We start from the raw sequence: 23,064 nt of genomic DNA on the forward strand, positions 1-23,064 counted from the left end.
TTACACAGGCAAACATCATCTCATTTTCATAACAGCTTTCTACATCAATCCATTATTTCTTGGGCCCTCAACAAATTTCATTTTCTTGAGTAACTATTTTTTTCAAAATGAACCAATTGCAATGATGAAAATTAATCAGCACAAGCATATTTACAAGCTATAAACAATATAGAATTCTCTGGGCAGAGGGTCCATGAATGATTACAGGACTTAAGAGGTTGGTGACATTACTGTTTTCAAATCGACACCTAAGGAGCTCCTGCTATGACATGAGGCACCAGGAGCAATGCTGTCCCTGCAGTGATGTCATCCTAACTTCATGGCAATGATGAAAAATCTAGTTTACTAACTGACTCAGCTCCAATCGTGTGTGTGTGTGTGTGTGTGTGTGTGTGTAGGCAGTGGGTCCAGTAAACTTCCTTTCTGTTCACTGAGGATTAGAGGACAGCACTGTGTGCCCGGTCATCCCTTATATAAATAAATGAATACATGAATAAATAAAGCAAACTTCAATGGAATAATGACAGATAAGCAGATGTGAGCAAAACCTGGTCAATGAAGAGGACCTTGGTGACAACTCTTTACCCAAATATATGCACAGACTGAAAAACATTGTTGGAAAGTTATTTAAAAAGTAACTGTGAAAAGTTCATATGGATTTCCCTTCCCTATTTGTTTTGGAATGGGCATTGGAAAAGTGAGCTATACACAGAATGAATGCTTTTGGCCAACAGAGCACTTGGATGTCATTTCCTCATGCATACGGGGCCCAGCCTTTCTGGGTCCCCTTCTCCCCCACCGAGTTAAGAGCATTAACTCATAAGGAATCAATATCAAATTTCATCAACTTATCCCAATGAAGCATGCTTCTGTTGTAATCTAAAAAATTATGGCTCACAACAGCTCACATTCACGCATATGCTAGAACAGAAACTTATATTAACAGCAGGCCTCGAGGCCACCAGGAACAAAGGTTATGGGATATGCAGAGAAAGAGGATTGTGAGGTGGACCATGGAATGCCAGGCAAGTGAAGGCATGCTACACCTTGTTCAGGAAATTGATGCCATCATGCAATGGAGCCCACTACTCAAGGAAACAAGGAGCTCCATCCTTCTGGTGTGAATGCATTGTTTTAAAAACAAACAAACTGACGACAACAAAAAACCCATCTTTCTAGGCACATCCCTTCTCACATCTCCATAAATAATACCATGGAAGAAGATGAATACAGGATCAAAAAGGTCCTTTTTAGACCCCAGCACTGTTATGTTCATAGTTGGCCACTTTATCTTCCTTATTAAAATTAAGTTTTTTAAAGAAAATATGTTTGTTGGTAAATACTCTGAACTCAGCGAGATGATGGGGCAAATCCATATGAATTAAAAAATGAGGGAAAAAGGGATTCAGCTACAGGAGAGAAAAGAGAAAAAATTAGGAAAGGAGAGAAAACTCAGACATTTTTGTGCATTTTAAAATATACATGCATTTGTATATTCTGACAAGGTACTACCTGAGGTGTAATCTGTGGATGGCAGCATCAGCCTCACCAACACCTGGCAACTTGCTAGAAATGCAGCTTCTCAGGTCACTCCCTAGATCTACTGAGTCTACTGATCTCTGGGGTGGAACCCATCACTCTGTGTTTTTCATAAGACTTCTGAGTAATTCTGATGTGCTCAAGTATAAGAATCACTTTACCTAACATATAAAGGTAGGCATTTTAACATATTTGCATATCAGTAAAAAGAAAAGTACCTAAGTCCCAGAAGGATAGAAGAATGTTCAGTGTTTCAGATGTCCTCCCAATTAAACACTATTAAAATTTAGTCAGAGGGTATGATATTCATTAGACCATCCTGCCTATGAGAAGCCAAAGCCAGGAAAACCAAGTCCTAAAATGGATGTATCATATTCTGAAAATTACATTCGCAGCAAATAAGCATGAAGCACAGACAATGTGAAATTGCATTTGTCTTTGCTTCTGCTCCACTAGATAACAATCTTCAGCTCTCCCTAAAACCTTCATGCTTCAAAAAGGTAGCATAAGGCAATCTGGGTAATCCAAAGGAAAGGAAACAAATGTAAGATTTTACATTAGAGTCAGAAAACTATTATTTTCATATGAAAAAACAAGAGGAGAAGGATCATTTCCAGCTGATCTCACAGTAATAAGGCTGTGGTAGAGTTCAACATAGAAACAAGCACAGTGAGGTGAATGCTTCACATCTCTGAGGAACCAACAGTTTTCAGTTAGGATTTGGGGAAACAAAGTACTCAGGTTATTCACCCCATGGTATCCAGTACTTTGTAAAATGAGATTCTAAATAACTTCCAAAAAGAGGTCACAGAACTGTGTCCAAGTAAGTAAGGAGGAGATGAACAGAACTCCAGTATTATGTCCTTACTGGTACTGAGAAGAGGCATCATCTGGCTTCAATCCAAGTAGTACTGGGAGAGCTGAATGTTGACATAAATATTATTTTTTAAATATAGAAGGAATAATTGGCAAGGATAAGCTAATTCATAAGACTAAATACCCTCCTTCTCTCTCTGCCTGTGCATTTAAAGCATAAAGATCTTGTAACAGGAAAGGGATCCTGGGTCCTTTTAAAATATTCTTTCATCTGCAAAAAGAAAAGTCAGGTTGAACCCTGCTGTGATCCTATGATATGTGTGAGGAAGGGGGAAGATTACCAGCAACAAGAAAATAAAGCTACTTGTTGATTCCTGTGGACCTTTTTCCTCTCTTCCTTATTTTGATCTCTCTCTCCTGCCCTCCACCCATCTCCCAATTCTACAGGACCCTAGTTATCATCTTTCTAAGAAGTCAAACAGAGAATGAAGGTAAAACTAAAAATCAATTTTGCTTCTCATTAGGAATAGGGAAAGGGAGGTAAAACTAACCAAAGCCAAGAGATTTTAACTAGTCTTGCCACATACAAGCAGTTGAGCTACTAGTAGTGTCTCACCATGTGGCAGCTCACGTTAAGTGCCTCTGCTATCCCTCCTGGACTCTAGTTTGGTATTTTCATAATATAGGCAAAGAAGATTTCTCTCAGTCCATTGGATGAGACTAAGAGACATAGATGTGGCAAAATTTTAGCTCTGAGTGGTGGATTCCTATGGCTAAATTCTTAGTGGAGAATAACAGAAGATGTACCTCACTCTCATATTCTTCTCACTCACACTAAACATTCCAAGAAGGAATCCAGTAATCCACTAGGATGGTGCTTTACAAACTTGAACGTGCAGATAAATCACCTGGAGATCCTGTTAAATTCAGACTCTGACTCAGGAGGTCTTGGTGGGACCCAAGACTCTGCATTTCTAATAAGCTCCCAAGGGGTGCCGATGCTCCTGGTCCACGGATCACACTTTGGGGAGCAACGAACAAGGAGATACTGAGAAGCCAATGAGGAGTTAGGTCTAAAGCTACTACTGAAAAGCTAGTCAGTGTTGATTGCATGGATAGGGAGGAGGTCACCCTATAGGGTGAACAAAGCAGTAAATGGACTATATACATGTATAGTCTCTCCTCTCCTTGCAGCCCCCTGAAGATACACATTAGTATATGAACAAAAACTTTCATAGAAAGAGTGAAGGGATTTACCAGTTGGAAGGTGGTAGCAGCCAGCATGTCTTTTGCTAATATAAATGGGATTTAGGTTTTCCTACTATCTATTCTAACTGGTTAATGGCAGTGTATGTGTGTCTCCTGGTTTTTTGCTTTGCTCATTGTTTCTCTGGTTACCTTGCTGAACTCTCTAATTACTTCAAAGAGTTTTTCCGTTGAATTGTTTATATCAGGGTAGACAATCAGCATCTGCAAATGAGACTAGGACCCTGTCCTTTCCAGTGTTCATGGGACTTGCTTATTTTTTATTTTTTATCTTTTTGTCTCATTATATGACCAGTGGACTGGAAAAATCTGAAATGTTTTCAAGTAAAATAAACATTGTATTGTACTCAAAGGATTTAAAAATAGAGGCATCTGTCTGATATGTGGGGTAGTATTTGCTCTTTCTTGCATCAGTGCATTTACACTTTAGTTAACATAATTTCTAAAGTGCAACCTTTATAAATTTGAAGCCATTGAACCTTCACAAGGAACCCTCACAGGGGCTTCCAATGCAGTGTTGGATACTGGCTTGTTGAGACTACATGGCTAAGGCATTTTGAAAATGTTTAGGTTTAAACTTTTGGAGTCATAGACTCTTACATTCTAATGCCCATTCTTTCTTGAGTGAGCTCCCTCTGTCTCCTTTTGAAGTTATTCTGCCCAAGGGGTGTTGTTGATTTTGGAGAGGTAAGAGGGTCCAGAGTAGGACTCAAAAGAGGGGGTGCAAGGAACAGGTAGAATGTTCTCTATGTTTGACAAGCCTTCTTCAAGCAGACATTCAAGTTTTTTGTCTAGTTCTTCCAGTTGAGTTCACTAGGATAGAAAAGGAAGACATTCAGGGTAGACACTTGGATTAAAAATAAAGGCTATAGACCTTCCTGAGCAGTCTTACAGTCTCTATGATCTAAAGAAATCTAGAATCACACTGATTCCATCAGTCATACCCCAAAATTTAAGGTGCTTCTTTAATGTGAATAAGACATCAAATAGAAGGAAACCCTATTAAAAGAAAAAAGAATGTTATTGTCTACTGTAATAGTGAGGGATAAAAGGTTGACAAATAATAAATACTTTAAGAAAGAATCTGAATGGCAGAACAAGAAAGTATGGATGATGATATTTTTAAAAAATTAAATGTTATGTCTAAGAATTACAGGAGTGACTATTGGGAACACCAACAAAAACAATGCATAAAAGGAAATGCATCAGATAAGAGCCTATAAATACTGCACTTATCCTCAGGACCTCAGAGTTGTTTCATCCTTTGAACAGTGAAATGCAGCATTAAGGTCTCTGTAATGTTTAATAGAGGGCTTCATCCCAAAGAGCACAAGAGGCCTTGTCTTGGGAAGTGGCAAACTGAAGATGTGGTAGATTTTCTCCTTTACACTAAACTGTCTTCCCTCTTCACCTCACCAAACCTAAGATGATCAATGAACCAAAGTGCATGAAGAAGCCAAGGGACATAAAACAAAACAAAACAAGAAACCAAAAAACAAAAGGCAGAAGAGGGGGAAGGGGTTAAAGAAACAAAACAAGGCAATTTAACTTCTGAGCAGCTGTGACATAAGAATGTGGATAATATCTGGGTAAAGATTATGAACATTGTATTTATATGACTAAAAACCAGTGGAGTGGAAAAACTTGAAATGTTTTCAAGTAAAATGAACACTGTATTGTACATGAAGGATTATTTGAGAGGCATCTGTCTGATATGTGGGGTAGGACTTTCCCTTTCTTGCATCAGTGCGTTTACACTTTAGTTAACATAGTTTCTAAAGTGCAACCTTTATAAATTTGAAGTCACTGAACCTTCACAAGGAAAGAAAAGAAGATGTAATTTGTCTCTATGAAGTGGCAAATTAAGGTCTGCCTTTTTATCTTTTCTTAAGATAATACCTTTTATCTGTCATGATACCGTCTTTTCTGGCGTTTTCTCTTTATATGGTATAATGATTAACTTAAATTATTTTGAAACAAAAGCATATTGTGCATCCTTGACTTAAACTCTTATTAATGTGTTAGAAAAAGAAGTGAATTTTCCATTTTGGATTAACAAGAGTCTTGATGGGTTTCACTGAAGGGAAAACTTTTTTTGCTTGTGTGAAGAAAAAAGTAGTTCATTTTAGTTGTAATAAAAGTTGCAAACTTTTTTTGTTCTAAAATATTTTTCTCTTGTGCTCAAGCAAATTTTATCAACCAGTTTTGGTTGTTAAGTTAATCACATTCTAAAATTAGCTCTGAGCTTGTTATAAAAAGAGAAAGTACAAATTTAACCTGCAATCCTATTGGCCTAAAACTCAATATATTTTCACCCAGGAACTCAAGTGTTTTGCTTGTTGTCAAAATATTCTATTTGAGCCAACGTATTTTTCTTACATGCAATCCATTAAAAGAACAAAAATAAAGCTTTCCAGTCCATGCAAAGGTATGAGATAAAGTTAGCAATGGAGAATCCAACTACAGTGTAGTAAACTCAATCCATTCTCTTTCTATTTAATGAGATCAATAGAAAAAAAAGTACCTTATATATCATCTTGCAAAAACAAAGACACATTTACTTAAATGAATATATTATACAATTCACACATACACACAGAACCAGAGCTACATATAACAGCCAGAAACCAACAAAAAGCGATGTGCAAAGCCAACGTGAAGAAAGCACATGAACACACAGGGCAGCAGCTGATTTTTGCACCTGGTAAAGCCATAATGGAAAGATCAGCAGGTCAGAAGCAAAGCGAATAGGGGCATATGATGCAGACATGCAATGAGGACACCAGAGAAGGCAAGCCACTGCACACAGACTTTATGGAGTTAATGTATGAAAAAGCTTACTTCATTTAGAAAGCTCACTAATTGGTCTACCGTTAAATAATCAGTTTTGTCTCCATTGCTGAAAAGAAATTTATTAGAAAAAGTAAGTTTTTGTATATGATGCTACAGTAGGTACGATTTACATGTTGACATTTGTTGATGATAATTCTAAACTTATTTTCTAACCCTGCAGTAGTGGTGAATTCTTAAAATGGCCAGAGACTGTTCGTAAGGGGAGAAAAATAAAACAACAACAACAACAACAACAACAAAAGAAAGAAAACACTCCCACTAGGTCACAGAAAATGTCTGCAAATTTTTTTTTTTTTTTACCATTTTCAGAAGATGTTATTTCAAAAACAACATGTAAGTCATCCATTTGAAATAATTGGAATGAATGAACTTTTCAAAAACATATTAACATTCCAAATTGAATCTAGTTAGTTCACATAATGGGTTAATACCTAAAGGAGCAGGTTAAAATTGTAGGTAGTTAGTAAAGCCAATGCAAAAAAAAAAGTTCCAGGTGCTGCAATTAATGTATGTAAAAGTTTCTCAAAAACTCAGAGTGAACTTTTACACTGATAAACTATGGGGTGAAAAATGTAACCCTGACTAGATATTCCTAGATACTACCAACATACTATATTAAAATAGGACAAAAACGTTTTAAAAATAAAAAAGGACAGTAATATTTATATGACACTTCTTCATATGTAGAACTTACATTTTTTTGAAAAGATCTTCTATATCTGTCCGAGGACAAATCTTTTGTGTCAGTTCATAGAACTTTTCATAAGTAAATGCCGTGGGCTCAATTTCATCATTCTGTAAGGAATAAAATCATGTTATGAATCACAGAACCTTTTTTCCCTTGGAGGGTGAGAATCTACAGGGTCATGAAGCAAGGTGAAGACCACTTGGACTCAGGGCCTTCATCTCTGATTCCTGCTGACAGAAGCCAGGAGGCCAACTTGCAGGCACTGCCAGGCCATCTCCCTAAAAAACAGTGCGTGTACATCAGTGTTTCTAGTTATCACGCTGCCAGATTGTGTGTGTGTGAACACCTGGCTACAGCTGGGCTTGCTCTGGGAAATACCCCAAAGAACGAATATACATTTCCTCCAACTCACCTTGAGGGAGAAAAGTGTCTGCCTGAGGGATGCTGAATAAATGAAGCCCAAGGTTTAATTATGCTTATTTAGTGAATTTTCGTAAGACCATGTGAAGGGGCTTAGGGTAACCACGTAAGATTTTACTTTTCATACTGAAATTTATATTTCAAATAGGACTTATTAAAATAGTACCAGGCTTCAATCTTTCTTAAAGTCAATAAATTAATTTCACTTATTTTAAATTTGAAGGGCCATGAATACAAATGGTGTGGGGAGAGATGCTTCACAAAATATTGCACAACCATCTTGTAGAATTGAATTTATTAGTTACTTATTCATGGTAATGTTGTGCCTGGTTGAGGCAGTGTTGGTGAGCTTCTCTAAAATAAACTGTGTAACAAAGCGAGCTGGCCTTCATTTATTTTTCTTAAGAAAGGTAACAAAAATCATTTGAAGCAAACTATTTACATTTTTAGAGATTTAGGTTAAAATGCCCAGGAAACAAAAGGAAGGAAGGGAGGAAGGAGAGGAGGGAGGGAGAGAGGAAAGGAGAAGGAGGAAGAAGAAAGAAAAGAAAATTAACTGTACTATATGTCACTGACATATAATTCCAAATTTAATTGAGATCAGTTTAATATAAATAATCTAGCTCATTACATATGAGAAGATAAATAAACAAAATGGTTTTAGAAATACATTGTTAAGTTAATGAATACCTTTCCACTGGGAAGACCTAACTCCTTGAGTGCTTGAAAGATCACCTTTTCTGTTTTTCCCGATGCAAAGGTTCTAGTAATACTAGGGCAGAAAAGAAAGAAAGACACATTAGAGTTATTGTTCATTATGCTTTCTCTGATGCAAAGATCCAGGTCCTACTATGGAGAGTGAGACTAGGGTAAAAGGAAAAGGAGAATAAAATTACTTCTCATTTGCTGATGTTTTTCATTTCCCAAACTAGTTCCTCCAGTGTCCCTCTGGTTCCCAGAGCTGGTTATGCTAGTGATGCGACTTGAATCTAAGACCAGGGGTCCCCTGGTGCTTGGGAGAACAAGGGGCAAGGGGCACTGGAAGGACACACCTTTATTTTTTATTTTTGTATTCTACTTTAAGTTCTAGGGTACATGTGCACAAGGTGCAGGTTTGTTACGTATGTATACATGTGCCATGTTGGTGTGCTGCACCCATTAACTCATCATTTACATTAGGTATATCTCCTAATGCTATCCCTACCCCTCCTGTCACCCCATGACAGGCTCTGGTGTGTGATGTTCCCCTTCCTGTGTCCAAGTGTTCTCACTGTTCAATTCCCGCCTATGAGTGATGGTTTCCAGCTTCATCCATGTCCCTGAAAAGGACATGAACTCATCCTTTTTTACGGCTGCATAGTATTCCATGGTGTATATGTGCCACATTTTCTTAATCCAGTCTATCATTGATGGACATTTGGGTTGGTTCCAAGTCTTTGTTATTGTGAATAGTGCCACAATAAACATGCATGTGCATGTGTCTTTACAGCAGCATGATTTATAATCCTTTAGGTATATACCCAGTAATGGGATGGCTGGGTCAAGTGGTATTTCTAGTTCTAGATCCTTGAGGAATCACCACACTGTCTTCCACAATGGTTAAACTAGTTTACAGTACCACCAACAGTGTAAAAGTGTTCCTATTTCTCCACATCCTCTCCAGCATCTGTTGTTTCCTGACTTTTTAATGATTGCCATTCTAACTAGTGTGAGATGGTATCTCATTGTGGTTTTGATTTGCATTTCTCTGATGGCTAGTGATGATGAGCATTTTTTCATGTGTCTATTGGCTGCATAAATGTCTTCTTTTGAGAAGTGTCTGTTCATATCCTTCGCCCACTTTTTGATGGGGTTGTTTTCTTCTTGTAAGTTTGTTTGAGTTATTTGTAGATTCTGGATATTAGCCCTTTGTCAGATGAGTAGACTGCAAAAATTTTCTCCCATTCTCTAGGTTGCCTGTTCACTCTTATGGTAGTTTCTTTTGCTGTGTAGAAGCTCTTTCATTTAATTAGATCCAATTTGTCAATTTTGGCTTTTGTTGTCATTGCTTTTGGTGTTTTAGACATGAAGTCCTTGCCCATGCCTATGTCCTGAATGGTATTGCCTAGGTTTTCTTCTAGGGTTTTTATGGTTTTAGGTCTAACATTTAAGTCTTTAATCCATCTTGAATTAATTTTTGTATAAGGTGTAAGGAAGGGATCCAGTTTCAGCTTTCTACATATGGCTAGCCAGTTTTCCCAGCACCATTTATTAAATAGGGAGGGAATCCTTTCCCCATTTTTTGTTTTTGTCAGATTTGTCAAAGATCAGATGGTTGTAGTTGTGTGGCATTATTTCCGAGGGCTCTGTTCTGTTCCATTGGTCTATATCTCTGTTGTGGTACCAGTACCATGCTGTTTTGGTTCCTGTAGCCTTGTAGTATAGTTTGAAGTCAGGTAGTGTGATGCCTCCAGCTTTGTTCTTTTGGCTTAGGATTGTCTTGGCAATGCGGGCTCTTTTTTGGTTCCATACGAACTTTAAAGTAGTTTTTTTCCTATTCTGTGAAGCAAGTCCTTGGTAGCTTGATGGGGATGGCATTGAATCTATAAATTACCTTGGGCAGTATTGCCGTTTTCACGATATTGATTCTTCCTATCCATGAGCATGGAATGTTCTTCTGTTTGTTTGTGTCCTCTTTTATTTCACTGAGCAGTGGTTTGTAGTTCTCCTTGAAGAGGTCCTTACAATCCCTTGTAAGTTGGATTCCTAGGTATTTTATTCTCTTTGAAGCAATTGTGAAAGGGAGTTCACTCACGATTTGCCTCTCTCTTTGTCTGTTATTGGTGTATAAGAATGTTTATGATTTTTGCACATTGATTTTGTATCCTGAGACTTTGCTGAAGTTGCTTATCAGCTTAAGGAGATTTTGGGCTGAGACGATGGGGTTTTCTAAATATACAATCATGTCATCTGCAAACAAGGACAATTTGACTTCCTCTTTTCCTAATTGATTATTTTTTGAGACAGAGTCTCAGTCTGTCACCCAGGCTGAAGTGCAGTGGCGCTATCTCAGCTCACTGCAACCTCCGCCTCCCAGGTTTGAGCAATTCTCCTGCCTCCACCTCCTGAGTAGCCAGGACTACAGGTGCACGCTACCGCACCCAGCTAATTTTTGTATTTTTAGTAGAGATGGGGTTTCACCATATTGGTCAGGCTGGTCTCAAACTCCTGATCTCAGGTGCCACCCGCCTCAGCCTCCCAAAGTGCTAGGATTACAGGCGTGAGCCACAGCGCCCGGCTTGGGATACAAATTTTTGGACAAAAACAATGATAAATTCTGATGCTACCAAATTGCCTTCTTATGCAAAAGGAATGTGGCAGATAAGACAGTAGCTCTAGAACAAACCCTCATGTTGATGATATCTGGACCTGGGGAAAAGGAGATGGCCCCTTAAAACTCAACCCATGCCTTCAGTTTTCCTTATCCTGGTTCCCACACTTAACCACAGTTGACACAGGTATGAACAGACATATTTTGTTCTTGTTTTCAAGCTAAGCACCCTTGAGCCCCTCTGAAATGTCAGCTGCCTCAAGGATTAGGGACTGTATTATGAAAATGATGGGTTGGGTGAGGGGGAAGGGGAACAATTATCCAACGTTTCAACAAATCTCGGTAGTACCCCAAGACATAGTATTTTTGGATAGCCTTTTAACTAGAACAGTGAGCACCAAGGCTAGTAGAATAGACAACACCTTGATGAACACACTTTCTGGTGATGATAAAAGTAGGAGAGACTCTCCATTATAAATGTGTTGGTACCACTCAGAATGAAAGCTATTGAGCAGAGGACTTGATGCCCTGGAACACCAAACTTGTCTCTGACCCACACCTTAGCCACCAAGGAGCCTTCACTCGCTCCCTGATTGTGTTACCATGATAATTTAATTTTAACTCGACATTCAGAAGTCCAGCTTGACTTGAGGATGGAATTTTACTTCTATCCATGAAGGCTGGCTTTGGAATGCCTCCCCTGTGAGCACAGAAGGATGTTTAACAGCATCTCATGCCCAGCGTTTTTGTACTTTCCGCCATCCATGCTAAGTACAAGGCAAGCTCTAAATGAGAGTGCTGATAATTCATCTTTGTGAGTGGCAGAAAGCACCACTTCAGTGGCAGGGTAGGACTTCCCAAAATAGACTAAGAAGAAGTAGCTTTAAGTAAATGAATTATGTGTTCATTCACAGCTTTATTGTTTCATGCCAGGCCCAAGAACACTTCAAGAAGTACCTTTTTAAGAGTTCTTGAGACAGTTGTATTCAAATATAAGGAGGCCTGTGAATTCTCTTTAACAAATCTACAAATATGGGAGAGAATATGTGTGTGACATCAATAAATGGTTAAGATTCCTAGTATAGAAGGTGCTATGCTTATATTTTTCATCTCTAGAGTTCATGTAATTTTTATACATTAAATTGGGGTAAGACAACAATTTTCTAGGCTTTTTAATTTAGGGGAAAGTAGCTGTTCAGGGTGGCTTTTATTTCATAAAAAGTTTGTGTTAACCTAGCTAGTAAGACTCTGGCAGGATCTGGCACCTGCTATCAGGAGAAGAATCACTGCATAGCAATCGCAGGGATATCCCAGCTAACTGAAGCCTCTGTTAGATTTGGACATGCCTGGCATAACAAGATGAAAACTGATCAACATGGACATGAATTCAGCGGGTACGGAGCCTGAGCCTTTCTGGTGAAACAGAACCTGGGTACCAATAGGTTCTGTTTCCTACACAGGAATTGATCTTTGGCTAGGGTTTGGCCAGATGCCAAAAAATAGAAAGTAGAAGAATGTCTCAAGGGGAAGGGAGATGGAGCAGGGAAAGAGGGGAGATAATATCGTGGCTGTGTTTCATGGGAACATAGAGTATTTACAAAGGGAATGTGATTTACTCAAATCTCTAGATAGCCCCATGTACACATAAGCTTAGTGCCTCATAGCTAACTGGTACTCAATGAGTTTTTGTTGAATCAAAATAAACCACCGCCCATTCCCCAAAAGAAATGCTACAAAAGCAAACACCCCTGAGTTGTGTCCGGTCCTATTAGAGTCCTGGTTAAATTCTATTCCAGGGTACTTTGCAAGTGGCTAAAACAGCAGCAATTCTATAAACTAAGGGAGTCCCACTCTTTGCTAGCTGGCACAGGGTCTGCAATCTACACAATGGTTTTAACACCACGTTCTGAAATTTACATAGAACTCTTTTGTGAAAGATGGGGCAACTGCCCCAGCAGAATCATATCTTCTTCATTCACTGCTGGGCCTTCAGGATATGGATGGGCTGATTATATAGGAGTGCTTCCAAGACTGCACCTGCGACTCTCAGCCTTCTTTAACACAGCCATCTTGTTTGGGATCTCTTCCAGTCCCTGCCCACACCTAATGTCTGGCTACTTATTTCCCAATTTTCTAGTCATTGGTGTCCACTCCAGGTTATGAGGGAGGAGGGAAGGTGGCAAAAGAGAAGTGTTATTTCCAAAACTTTGGTCTGAGTGGGAGGATAAACTGAGTGTGAATTTGTGAATTTGAGAGAAAGGCAGACTGTATGGGTTATGTACACAGCAAGACAAGAGAAGAGGGAGATTTTCTTCATGTGTTATTCCTGCAACTTCCTGGATATTAAATTTTGGTTTAATGCTAAACAGCAGGAACCCTTCCCAAGCTATGTAATCACTATGAAGCCAGATCCCTTTTAATATTATGGACAGTACACTAATAGTTTCCATTTTAAAAACTATAGTGAAGAAATAACATTTTTACAGTATTTACTCTTCATATCCATTAAAACATTCACAACAATTTCCACCTAACTCTTGGCAGCTCATTCACCAATAGAGTTATCTGATTTTTTTTTTGGCATGGTATCAATTCTCCATTACTCTAACAAACTGCCCCCAAATCACAGCTGTCTTGTGTCAAACACCTGTTAATACTGGCAAGTACCACAGAGTCCATGTCAAAGAGAGCTAAAGAAGACACCAAAATATCTAAGCTATTTCTACAAAAAGGTGGTAATAATTTTGTATGTGAACATGTTAGATAAAAATCAATGGAATCAGAAACGACTTCAAAGCTTGTATGACAATCACTTGATTCTTAGGATACATACAAATGAAACCAAGACTACTGGTTAGAAGCGCTTTGATCACAATCTATGTGTCTCTACTTTGCCCATTTCCTGAACCTTATCTTGGAAGAAAAAGCAGGATAGTAAGGCATGTAAAAACACACCCAGCCTACATTTCTATTCTTCACACTGCTTTGCGCTCTCTGATTTTAAATAAAAATGCAATAGCCGTAGGGTACTGGGACACATTAAAATAATTGTTCTGCTATTGCTCAACTGAGCAAAGGATTTTAAATAAGGATAAGCATAAAGTATCTGCCAACAGCCATCAGTCAAGGCTGCTAACAGGGCTTTTTTCAAACTTCTAAAGTAGACAAAAAGTTGACTTGCTAGCAAGTTATGAAATAAAAGCAGAGAATCCTACAGATAGATTTGGAAAGACCACAACAAATGCATGAGGTCTGTGACTCAGTAAGCCCTCAATAAAGGGTTAAATTAAAAAAATATATTATCCAAGGTCTTCTTCATGACTTCTATACTTTACATTTTCTCAATATTTAAGTGGTCACATGGATACTTTAGGTCGTGATTGTTTAATACACAAGATTGAGAAAAACGACGACTTCTGGGACAATTCTGTTAAATATGAAAAGAGTAATGTCAAGGGAGTATGGAGATAGTCTCACAGGGATGCAGAATGGAAGCTGCAGAGCAGAATGAAACAGCTGAGCAGGGAAGTGGGAAAGGAGAGTCAGAAATGGCCAGGAGCCACCAGCACATGCCACTGCTCAGTGCATCCACACAGATGCTGTGCATTCGGTGACCTAGTCATCTCTGAAAGAAAGATCAATTCTAAGACATGATTCCATCCAGTAGTTCCGGGTTTTGTTTGTTACTATTTGTCGATTTGCTTATTTGTTAAAGTGGTGTCCAGAGAAGTGAACATAAACCTGAGTCCGGAGAATCCTGGAAGATAGATTTGGTATCTGGGGAACCCATGTTTGATTCTGGTCATGGGCTTAGGTTCATGAATCCAGATACACGTCTGTCTTCATGTGAACAGCAGATGCCCTGGGACCCAGCCCAGCTTCTGGAATTTCCATGAATGCTTAAAACAAACACCAACCAAAAAGGTACTAGAGAGTTTGGTAAAGAATTTCCATCACTACTGTGGAAAGAGTTTCCAACTGCACCCAGAGACCATGTGTAAACCCTAACCCCTGGAAGGACGTGAGAAGCAGAAAAGAGGGATGCATGGGGAATCCTCAGAGGGTGAAATCTGTCTACCTAAGTATCAAAGAACACATGTGGAGGACGTATCCTGTCCATGTTTTCTTTATTCTCGATTCCACCCAAGCCTTTTTATTTATTTATTTATTTATTTATTTTTTGGGATGGAGTCTTGCTCTGTGGCCCAGGGTGGAGTGCAGTGGTGGGACCTCGGCTCACTGCAAGCTCTGCCTCCTGGGTCCATGCCCTTCTCCTGTCTCAGCCTCTCAAGTAGCTGGGAGTATAGGCGCCCACCACCACACCTGGCTAATTTTTTTTTTTTTTTTTTTTTTTTTAGTAGAGACGGGTTTCACTATGTTAGCTGGGATGGTCTTGATCTCCTGACCTCGTGATCCACCCGCCTTGGCCTCCCAAAGTGCTGGGATTACAGGCGTAAGCCACTGCACCCAGCCCCAAGCCTTTTTATTCTTTGTCATTGTTACCTGCGTCAGGGCAAAAGTGGAAAGGACAGCTCCACAGAGTATGTGGTGTCAGTTACAGTACACGTAGAGAGTAGGCAGCACGAAGCCAGAGGAGGAGCCCTATCTACCCTGAGCACCAGATGAGCAGCAAAGCCCAGAATGAAAATGCTCTGTTCAGAGGCATCACAATTCTCAAGACACGGTCCACACCCTTCCACAGTAGGTGCACAATATACTCTTCTTTAAGTTTAGCTAACAGTTGCTCAGGGCAAATAAGCAAAAGAAACATAAATCCTAAAAACCCACTTATTTGCAGATTTTAAAAAACAGTGCTGGCCAGGCGCGGTGGCTCACGCCAGTAATCCCAGCACTTTGGGAGGCAGAGGCGGGTGGATCATGAGGTCAGGAGATCAAGACCATCCTGGCTAACATGGTGAAACCTCGCCTCTACTAAAAATACAAAAACAATTAGCCAAGTGTGATGGCAGGTGCCTGTAGTTCCAGCTACTCAGGAGGCTGAGGCAGGAGAATGGCGTGAACCCGGAGGCAGAGCTTGCAGTGAGCAGAGATCCCGCCACTGCACTCCAGCCTGGGCAACAGAGAGAGACTCTGTCTCAAAAAAAAAAAAAACAGTGCTACATTTTCTGATGTTTTTTAAGTTGTCAAAGTACCTCTTTTGCCACCTATTTTGACAAAAAAAAAAAATGCAGCTTTACTTCCGTAAATAATTTTTACCAACTGAATATAGCATTTGTCAAAGCAATTGAAACTAAGATTCCAGAAATATCTTTAAAGCATTTAACACACAAATACTGGTGAAGGGTTCTCTCTTTGGTTTGGGATCACAAGGGTTGACCCAGGGCATGGACAGCAGATAGGAATGATTACTTACCTCCTAACTGGAATTTTACCATTTGTGTTGGTCATAAATGCCAATTTCATCCAGCTGCAAAACAAGAGCAATAACACTGCCTTAATGTTTCTTAGGGTGAACAGCTTCAATTCTGTTACGAACTTTAAAACAAAGTTCATTCAAATCAAGAACATTGGTTCTGAAAATCAGACAATTATGTACTATGAGATGAATTTAGGGTTGTCAGATTTAGCACATAAATATACAGAGCTCTCAGTTAAACTTGAATTTCAGAAAAACAACAGGTTTTTTTTTTTTTTTAACTGTAAGTATATTCCAAATATTCCATAGGATATATTTATACTAAAATATTATTTGTTTCTTATCTAAAATTCATATTTAACTGAGTATCCTCTATTTTATCTGGCAACCCTAGCTAAATGAGATGACTGCATGCTTGCAACGAGCAAAACACATCATTGGTACTTATTTGCGATTGGTCTGCTCAACTATTGCTCTGTAATAATATATTAAAGTGGTGGGAAATGCAACTGCACGGTGACACCAGCCAGCCTTGTCTTGAGGACTCATGAGGACTCATCACTCCCAGCTTCTAGTGCTGCCAAGTACTGATCACATGGGTGCCTCCTTAATTTCCAGTGGTAAGACTAGTTCATCAACTCAAATTGATGGTGAACAATTCCTTGCTTTCCCCAGGCTTTCAGGAGACTCAGAATTTCTTTCTGTATTTTGGAGCTAGGACTCTTCTTGGCTAATGACTCCCATTCTCACTGTTTCCAATCAAAATGGGCTAACAATCTGCGGAACATGATGATGTGGTAAAGTTTCTGTCTTAAGTTTCATAGACGGCACCACTAACTACTTTAATAAGGGGATGTTTTAGGGATGAAGGGAGTGAGTGAAGAAGATTGGGCAGAAAAAAGAGTTAAGCAAAGTTGTGGTCTCAGATGGAGTCTGATTTAGCTTGAACTCACATGAGACTGTGAGTGAACTCTCATGTGATTTGTGCCAGACTCGGCAGCAAGAGGGATGGCCTACTGTACCCCATTGCAGCTCATCATTGGCTGTGGAATTCCTGCCAGAGGAGGGAAGAGTATAATCCTCCAGGAATGGGAGCTCCCCTTCAGCAGAGGGCAATGCTCTGAAGAAGTGGACAGGTCTGAGCCCTTGGTGAGCCCATCCCCATGGCAGATGATGGCTGGGTGAACACCAGCTTCATAAAGGGATCTGGGCAGGATATTGCCAGATCTCATGTCAGCTACAGATATTTGTGTCACTCAGGTATAAGTAAGCCTTCTAAAAGTTTTTGACCTTTTAGGACTATCAGTGCCTGAAGTCATAACATCAGAATATCCACTGGGTTTCTCTTTAAAAACACATGCCAGGGCAACTGTAGAGGAAAAGGAGAAGCAGCTGCACAACAAATAGAAATAGATAAGACGAAATAACTTTCCTCCACTAAGAGGATGAAAGAAAATTGGAGGGGTACCATAACAATTAAGATAAGTAGTACTGAATAAAGAATACTTTCCAATTTCATCTGCATGGTAATTTTGATGGGGACAGTGAGGAACAAGTCTAAGAATTTGCCATGGTGAAGCTCAGATTTATAGCCTAGAGACCATACCTGTAAGCACCTGCCACAATGACCAGAAGATAAGACATGACAGGACCTTTAGGACTAACCTCTTGGCCCATTGCCAAGTGAGTATGATGAATCACGCTCTTGGTGCTCGGGCATAATTTTGAGAGATGCAGGCTTATCCCTGCAATTTCTCCACATGGTTACTCTTGGCACCTCACAGCTGCCTGCCAATGGCCCTGTGAAGGCAGATGGCCCCCACCTTCATGGATCACTGCTTTTCAAACTGGCTGACATTTGACTTTGGCTAGGATTCCTTTGTGGGTGATTTTCATGTCACCTTGAAAGGTTAACTTGGGTAGGGTTTAAATCTACCACTGTAGTACTCCTCTGGATTTCAGATACTGTAAGATGGAGTAATTCCTTCTTTCATGGAAACAATAAATTCGGAAATCACCATTGGATCCTTGATCAAATCTTTAAATGACTGAATCCTACAGAAAAAAAATTCAGAGGTATCTTTGAATTCCTGATTGTGTGCTAAACAGGGAGCACAACACTCGGAGCTGAGGCTTCTTTTTCACCCTAGCATGGGTGCGTTGGCAAGTGCTTCTCTTGGCCACACTCCTCATTTCTCAGTTTTATGCAGCAGAGGATTGAATTATCATAGCACTCAGCGATGGCCCCAGACATGGGCAGAGCTGTCTGTCAGAAAACTCAGTCTGGGGACACAAAAGCCAGTACCCACAACTGAGAGGATACAGAGTGACTGAGGTTCCAGTGTCCTTTGGCCATCAACTATTCTTTTCATATAGGTTTTGGGCTGTGGGTTTATCATGCATACCCTTCTAGATGGTATGAAGAGTACCGATGTGCATCGGCCAACTCCAAGGTCAGGAGCATGGAGGGAAAGGCAAGTAGGAATTTGCCTGAGGAGGAAGGAACCACCCAGCCTTCATCTCTCCATCTGACCATTTGTTTGATAACTGCCAAGCAGAAAGAGTCATGCAAACAACACTCACTGTTTCTTGAGGCACGTCATTGGACTGACATTGTTGGCCCTGAAGTTGTGTATGATTGATCTCAGGCCTTCTACCCATTGCTGAAAGAGAAAAACAATATTCTTGGTGAGCAAATCTGCTGGAGTCAAATAGAGTGGTTTTTATTAGATAGATTGTATCCATTTTGTGTAATAAAAACACAAACTCTTCTTTTGTCCCTTTCCTGTTGCACAGTCATCTATATTTTGCCTGCTCATATTTTATTCTTTAATAAACAGCTTTCATTCTTTCCATGAAGACAAATGTGCCATCTATTGTGCCATTAAACTGTGGGCTGCCACAAAGGAATGCTGCCCACTGATTGACTTGTGAAGCTTTCTATTTGCGGCTTGTTTAAATATAAGCCCTTTTTCAGTTGCTGACAATCTTAGTTATTTCCAACCAGCATTATACAATGCATAATGACATATTTAACTATTTTCATTTTAGAGGATAAATGCATAGGGTTTCATCCATTCTATTGTGTGATCCTTTCAATCTAAGAGTTTGTTACCTATCTTACCTGACTATGTTTTCCAGCAAAGCCTTAAAAAGTAAAACATTCTTTGATTGCCAGGGTGATCAGAGCAAACAGCGATGTGTTCACATAATTTCTGTATAAGGCCTTGGACCTCACTTGTAGTTCATACCATCACTCCATGGATTTACAAGGACAAGTGAAGGGAGATTGTGCATGGCAGTAGAGGAATTTGGGTCTCTAAAAGGGCATTTACTAGAAAAGTTTAGTCCATGAATTAAGGCCAAATCTGCCCTTGGGTCCAAAAACTGATGCCAATGAATGCCAAAAAAGAATCATACCCTTGGTAAAACACTGTGTAGCAAATTGATATTGTTGGTTAAATAGAACTGTGGCCCACACATAAGCTGATTCCTTACCTTCTTAGGTTTACAGCCTGACTGCTTAGATTTATGGCTTGGTGCTGAGGAAGGGAAAATATCTTGGAATAGACAGTAATATAGATGTAAACTCTATCTGCACTGTCTAGTATGGTATCCACTAGCCACATATGGCTATTTAAATTTAATAAAGTTCAGTGTCTCATTTGTACTAATCACATTTTACATGCTTAAACACCAATATGGGGTTGATGGCTCAGACGGTGCAGATAAAGAATATTTCCATCATCATAGATGGGACTGTTGGACAGCACTGCCTAGTAGGACCAGGTTTAAAAAAGTCAAGCAATTTACTCTCTGTTAGGGCAAAGGTGATGACTGCATTCCAACAGAGTATGGTTTTGTTTCGCTTTGTTTTTTGCTGTTTAACATTTCTTTTAATTGTGTTAAAAATGGACATAACATAAAATTTATCCCTTCACCGTTTTTAAATGAAAAATTCAGTGGCAGTAAGTACATTCACATTGCTATGCAACCAACATAAACAGTCATCTCCAGAACTCTTTTCCTCTTGCAAAACTGAAACTCCATATCCATTAAATAACTCCCCATCCCCCCTCCTCTCAGCCCTTGATTAATATTAATACCATTCTCCTTTCTGTCTCTATGATTCTGACTATGCTAGGTGCGTCATATAAGTGGAACCATACAGAATTTGTCGTTTCGTGACTGGCTTTCTTCACTTAGCATAATGTCCTCAAGGTTCATCCATGCTCTACCATGTATCGGAATTTCTCGCCTTTTAAAGGCTGAATACGCTCATCTATTCATCTCTGATGGACTCCTTGTCCATTGTGAATTGTATGTCTACTATGAACACTGGCATCCAAATAACTCAAGTTACTGCTTTCCATTCTTATTTATGGATAAATAACCAGATGTGGAACTTCTGGATCAAAAAGTAATTCTATTTTTTAATTTTTAAAGGAAACACCATACTCTTTTTTCATCGTGGCCATACCATTTTTCCCCCCACCAACAAAGGACTGCAAATGCAACAAGGGAACCCTTTTGCTCAAGGGTTCTAATTTGTCTACATCCTCAACAACACTTGTTATTTTTCTGGGATCTCTTGTTTGTTTGTTTTCTTAAGTAGTAGCCAAAGTAATGGGTGTGAATCTAATAGATTTTACTGATCCTGGTCATACCTAACAGTGTTCTGAGGGAAGGCTCAGGGGTTATAAAAGGTAAATTTTATTTTGTGACTAGCAAAAGCAGAGCTGTAAATAGCATCGAAAGCCTCAGCAAGCATAATGGTGGAGTCAGGATTCTGAAGGAAGAGGAAGAAATGAAATAGTAGAATTAAAGAAATGCCTCAATTATTTTTCATCGGCAGACCTCACTTCCTCTATCAGGCTAAATATGGACTATAATTCCCTGGAGACTATCAAATATCCTGTTATTGACCTAACAAACCACAGGCCCACACAGAGTTTCCCAAGAAGAGACAGAAAAAGCACAAATAATTGGGTTGGCATTAACCGGGATGTATTTTCTCAACCTGCAGGCTTATTACATGTTCCAAAACACAAAACAAAGTCCATAGTTTCCTAGGACAAAAAAAAAAAAAAAAAAGTGGACAATTTCTGAGACTGTTCACTGAGCTTTTTCTGATCATTCTAATTTAGTTGTTTCTCGAGATAAATTACAGTGGTGGTGCACTTTGAAGAGGCTTAAACAACTTTCATCCATCTTTCGAACAGACAACGCTGGCAAGGAATCTTGTTTATTATGATGGAAAGGTCAGTGAGAGTGACCTTTAAGGCCATCACTCCAGTGACAGGGCCCATGCTTTAGTTAGTAGGAAATGCCACCAGCATCCTCAGAAGCCCTAAAGGGCAATGGGAGGGAAGGTTGCTGCCTCTTTCTTCTTGCAATGATGAAAAGTGAGGTCAATGGCCTTGCGTAAGGTCACAGAGCAGCTGGTGCAGGGCAGACAGGCAACAAGAGCTCTGTGGTACATTCTTCGTGTTGGGGATTTTTATTTTCACCCAATGGCTTGCCCACACTTCTCTCCTCATGACATGGTAAAGGCCCCTTCTATTACTGTTCAGGTAAAGTACATGTAACATAACAAGGGCAAAGGACTGTAGAAAAAATATTAATGCTTCTTTGTCTTGTTGTTGTTGTTTAACATAAAATAGATGATATGCCAGCAGGTGTCAGCAGAGCCCTGGAGTTTTGTTGGAAAGTTGCACCAAGGGTAAACTAGATGACTATCAACTTGTTTGACCATTTCCAGACTAACAGAAGCAATAAACCACAAATTGGATAATTTTTTCAATTGCTGAAAATAAGCTCGTGTGGTAATCATTTACGTAGTGACCAGGAGGCGCATTTTCCAGTTTTTGGAACACAAGTCATTGGCTGGATGGCGACACGCTCCTGAGATGACTCCCGCCACACCGGGCACTTTCCTTCTGGTCCGGCCACCCCAAGCCAAAGTCTGAGTCTGGGTTCTAGGGAACCAGACCACAGGAGGTCGTCTCTGATGTTCAGATCAGCATAGTTTCCCTGCTTCCCTAATAGCTTGTTAATTGTTACTGTTCTCTCATTTTTTTAACCTTTTCTAACCATTCCTAAGTTAACTTAAAGCGTATTTCAGCCCTTCTAAGAAGAAAGGGGAAAGAAAGACTCTTCAAGGGACTTGAGGGCTTGTGCTGAATTGTTTGGAGGGCAAGGAGAGAAAGAGAAGCTGACTCTAATTCTTTCTTGGAACTTTTGACCTCTCCTCTGGGACTTCTTAAATTTATTTTCACCACCCAGACCCTGTCCAACTTCCAGGCAAATGTTTAGACCTTGCCCTTATCCATCTATCACCTTTCCACCAGGAACATTATGACTGACATAGACAAAAATAATCCCTTTCCCATGAAAATACAAACGTAGAGAGACACAGATACAACAAATCCAAACAAAAAATACTATGAACTTACACTGAGCACATATTTTTTACTTTTTTCTTTTAAAAATATTGCTTAGGGTTTTCCTCCCATGTTATGAAAACAATATTTAAATATGCTTCATAGGAAAATGTAAAGCAAAGAAGTATACACTAAGAAGCAAACATCGCCCCAAATCTCATGACGTATATTAAGAATTGGCCACCAATAACATTTTGCCATCAGTATTTCCTTTTTTTGTTGTTTTTCTGAGATGGAGTCTTGCTCTGTCACCCAGGCTGGAGTGCAGTGGTGCTATCTCAGCTCACTGCAACCCCTGCCTCCCCGGTTCAAGTGATTCTCCTGCCTTGGCCTCCTGAGTAGATGGGACTGC

The 23,064-nt window shown here is 39.6% G+C and overlaps 1 protein-coding gene across 18 annotated transcripts in view; it reads right to left on the minus strand.

Moving 5' to 3' along the window:
- PLCB4 (phospholipase C beta 4) overlaps window positions 1–23,064 on the minus strand; it is a 419,870-nt gene that overhangs the window by 100,806 nt on the left and 296,000 nt on the right. For 17 of the 18 annotated variants that reach the window (XM_033185629.1, XM_033185625.1, XM_033185628.1 and 14 more), the window contains 5 exons: window positions 18,853–18,932; window positions 16,267–16,320; window positions 8,273–8,354; window positions 7,169–7,269; window positions 6,463–6,520 (listed from right to left, as the gene is read on the minus strand). In XM_033185629.1, the coding sequence (XP_033041520.1) occupies window positions 6,463–6,520; window positions 7,169–7,269; window positions 8,273–8,354; window positions 16,267–16,320; window positions 18,853–18,932 (375 nt within the window). Of the gene's footprint in view, window positions 1–6,462; window positions 6,521–7,168; window positions 7,270–8,272; window positions 8,399–16,266; window positions 16,321–18,852; window positions 18,933–23,064 lie in introns of those variants that run through there. The other variant, XM_033185641.1, reaches the window with a different exon arrangement.

The sequence above is a fragment of the Trachypithecus francoisi genome, unplaced genomic scaffold (assembly GCF_009764315.1).
Source record: "Trachypithecus francoisi isolate TF-2019V2 unplaced genomic scaffold, Tfra_2.0 Lachesis_group21, whole genome shotgun sequence".
Lineage (NCBI taxonomy): Eukaryota > Metazoa > Chordata > Mammalia > Primates > Cercopithecidae > Trachypithecus > Trachypithecus francoisi.